The sequence below is a fragment of the Gracilinanus agilis genome, unplaced genomic scaffold, assembly GCF_016433145.1.
Source record: "Gracilinanus agilis isolate LMUSP501 unplaced genomic scaffold, AgileGrace unplaced_scaffold55317, whole genome shotgun sequence".
Classification (NCBI taxonomy): Eukaryota; Metazoa; Chordata; class Mammalia; order Didelphimorphia; family Didelphidae; genus Gracilinanus; species Gracilinanus agilis.
In genome coordinates this window covers 1-3,142 of record NW_025390596.1, presented here as the reverse complement: position 1 = coordinate 3,142, position 3,142 = coordinate 1, and the positions used below count along the sequence as shown (strand labels likewise).

Below are 3,142 nucleotides of genomic sequence, written 5' to 3'. Positions count from 1 at the left end.
AGGGGGGTGGGAAGGAAAGGTTGTTCCTTTCAAAAGTCCCTCTTTGAATGTCTGCTTTTTTGAAGACTTAAATATTTTCTCTACCCCCCCCCAAGAAAACAAAAAATTAAAGCAAAAATAATAGGAAAAAACAATTCTTTTCTCCTTTTTCATTCTGGATTCTGAACACACGTGCACAGTTGCCGTCTGACTCTTCAGCCCATTGCTGTCAGATATTAGCTAGAGGGAGACTTCGGAGGCTAGTAGAACAAAAACCCTGAGAGACTGGTTTTTGGTGGTGGTTTTGCTTTGGTTTTGTCCAGGATGCTTTAAAAGCAGAAAAAGAGAAAAACTACAGCCTCAACATTAAAAAAAAAATGCCAAACCTGTTAAACTCTTTTTTTTTTAATTAAAGAGCAATTTGATTTCCTGTTTTATAGAATCCATTCCAGGTGACTCGATCTCTTTATTTTTTTAGAGCAGGAAAAGGGTAACTCTCTTTTGTACATCTCTTCTCTAATCAGAAGGAATGTGTGGTTTTAAATTGTCTCGAATGGAAGCGTTGCTCTCCGAAGCCTTGCATTCCAGCAGTAATTTGCCCAAATCCAGAGTGGTATCATTTAGCCGATAAAGTTAAAGGGTTGAGTGATGGAGACCCAGCATTTTCCTTTCAAAGAAGCAGCAACAACCTGGTACCTCTTTGCATTTTTGCACCCCGGGGAATTTGGATTAATGAAATTCTTCATTGCTATATCATGTTTTGCATTTGCTGGGATTCCGCAGTCCTGTTTGTGGGGCTAAAAGCTGGTTTTAAATGCAAGCTAAATGAAGAGGGGAGGAGAGGAGCGGGGAGTCCTGTTTGGTTTTGTTTACTAACTGTTTTACTTCCTACTTCAGATAAATGTGTGTGATGTTAGCCAGAGCTATTGCATGGATCCGTGTTTCTATCATTTTAGGCTACTCAAACTCCAATTTCTTTCTTTCAAATGCAGAAAAAAAGTATTCATTAAGTCAGTGTTGTATTTTTTTTTAAGAAACAGCCATTTCCATGCATTTATAGAATCTGATAATTAAGCAAGTGCATGTGTGTAAGTAGGAAATGAAAACACTTTAAATATTGTGCTGGCATTTTTTCAGGTCATTTAAGCTTGTAGAGAGAGCCATGCTAACGCTCCCATTTGATGAGTCTGTTGTAATGGCAGAGCCCCAGATGTGCAGAAAGTTTCCCAGAGAAACCGAGGACCAAAAGCAAACTAAGAAACCGGAAAGCTTTTCGAAACAGATTGTGCTCCGAGGGAAACACATAAAAAGGGGCCCCGGAGAAGAAACCGAGAAAGAAGAAGAGGAAGATGACAGAGAAGAGGAAGATGAGAACGGGCTGCCCAGAAGGAGAGGTTTGAGGAAAAAAAAGACCACCAAGATCCGAGTGGAAAGGGTCAAGTTCCGGAGGCAGGAAGCCAATGCCCGAGAAAGGAACCGGATGCATGGACTCAATGATGCCTTGGACAATTTAAGGAAAGTGGTCCCCTGCTATTCCAAAACACAGAAACTGTCTAAAATCGAAACTTTACGCCTGGCCAAAAACTACATTTGGGCCCTCTCGGAGATTTTGAGAATTGGCAAGAGGCCGGACCTGCTCACGTTCGTCCAGAACTTGTGCAAGGGGCTCTCTCAGCCAACGACAAACTTGGTGGCAGGCTGCCTGCAGCTTAATGCCAGGAGTTTCCTGATGGGTCAGGGTGGCGAGACTACCCACCACACAAGGTCACCCTACTCCAGCTTCTACCCGCCCTACCACAGCCCTGAGCTCAGTACGCCCCCAGGCCATGGAACTCTGGAGAATGCCAAGTCCATGAAGCCCTACAATTACTGCACTGCTTATGAGTCCTTCTATGAGAGCACATCCCCGGAGTGTGCCAGCCCTCAGTTTGAAGGTCCCTTAAGTCCTCCCCCAATTAACTATAATGGGATATTTTCCCTGAAGCAAGAAGAAGCCTTGGACTATGGCAAAAATTACCATTATGGCATGCATTACTGTGCTGGGCCACCCAGGGGTCCCCTTGGGCAGGGTTCCATGTTTCGGTTGCCTACAGACAGCCACTTCCCTTACGACTTACATCTGCGCGGCCAATCTCTCACCATGCAAGATGAATTAAATGCAGTTTTTCATAATTAATGAGGAAAATGAAAATAAACAGTGGTCATTCACCTCCCCCGTCTCATTAAGACAAAGCAGATGCTTGGGCCCTGTGGAACTGGCACAACTCAGTTTACGGTGTTCCCTAGTTTCGAAAGTGTGGTTTCGAACCTTGTGAAATTTTCTATGTAATAATAAACCTCTTTTCTTATGAGGACTTCTTTTCCTTTTCTTTTTGGCTTTTGCTTTTTTTTTTCTTTTGTCTGTGAAGTCCTGTGATTCTGTTTCTCTTAAAGGCTTGGGGGTTTGGCACTTTGGGGCATTTGTTTTCCGTTGGAAATTCACTGAATTTGTTTGAACAGTGTGTCTAGACGAATACTGTGGAAGAAATACCTGCCCACCGTCAAACTTGATGTCTATTTCGATTGTACAGTAATTATACAAATGCATGTTATTAAAAGTGGATGAATAAAACCCTGTATTTACAGTTATTAGGAATCCCACATGCTATAACTTTGCAGAAGCAGATTTCTTTTTTAGATCCAGAATGCCACTGAGCTGACGAGGAGCCTGGACCATGGAGCCAAGGAGGAAGAGAAGGGTGAAAAAGGATTGCTTAAACGATGCCATTTTTCCCCCTTTTCTTAGTGGGAAAAACACGGGTGGACTCAGAAATGATTCCTCCCTCTTAAAAGGGTTGCAAATGGGACAGCAAGATATGGGGGAGGCCGGTGGAGGCAGGATTTTTTCGTCAGGCTTCTCTGCCATCCACAATGCTCAGCCCTGGCTCGCTTTGTGTTTTCGAGCCTTCTCGTGGGCAGCCGTGTCATCTGGAGCTCAGTGTCCACTGGGCTTTCCCACTACATATTTTTAAAAGCCGTTAAGCGGTGGCGTTTCCACCTTTTGGTAAAGCACGCCTATTAGCTGTGATATTTTGCAGGAGTATTTGTGATTTCAAGGGACCCAGCGGCTGCTGCTTTTTCCTTTCTCCTCCCAGAGCCCCTTCATATTATATATATATATATA

General features: G+C 43.4%; 1 protein-coding gene across 1 annotated transcript; it reads left to right on the top strand.

The window, feature by feature from the left end:
* The first annotated feature begins 1,141 nt into the window (after positions 1-1,141).
* Positions 1,142-2,155, top strand: NEUROD6 (neuronal differentiation 6). Its single transcript, XM_044684713.1, has one exon. It carries the CDS (start codon positions 1,142-1,144, stop codon positions 2,153-2,155), a length of 1,014 nt encoding a protein of 337 aa, XP_044540648.1.
* Positions 2,156-3,142: the final 987 nt, after the last annotated feature.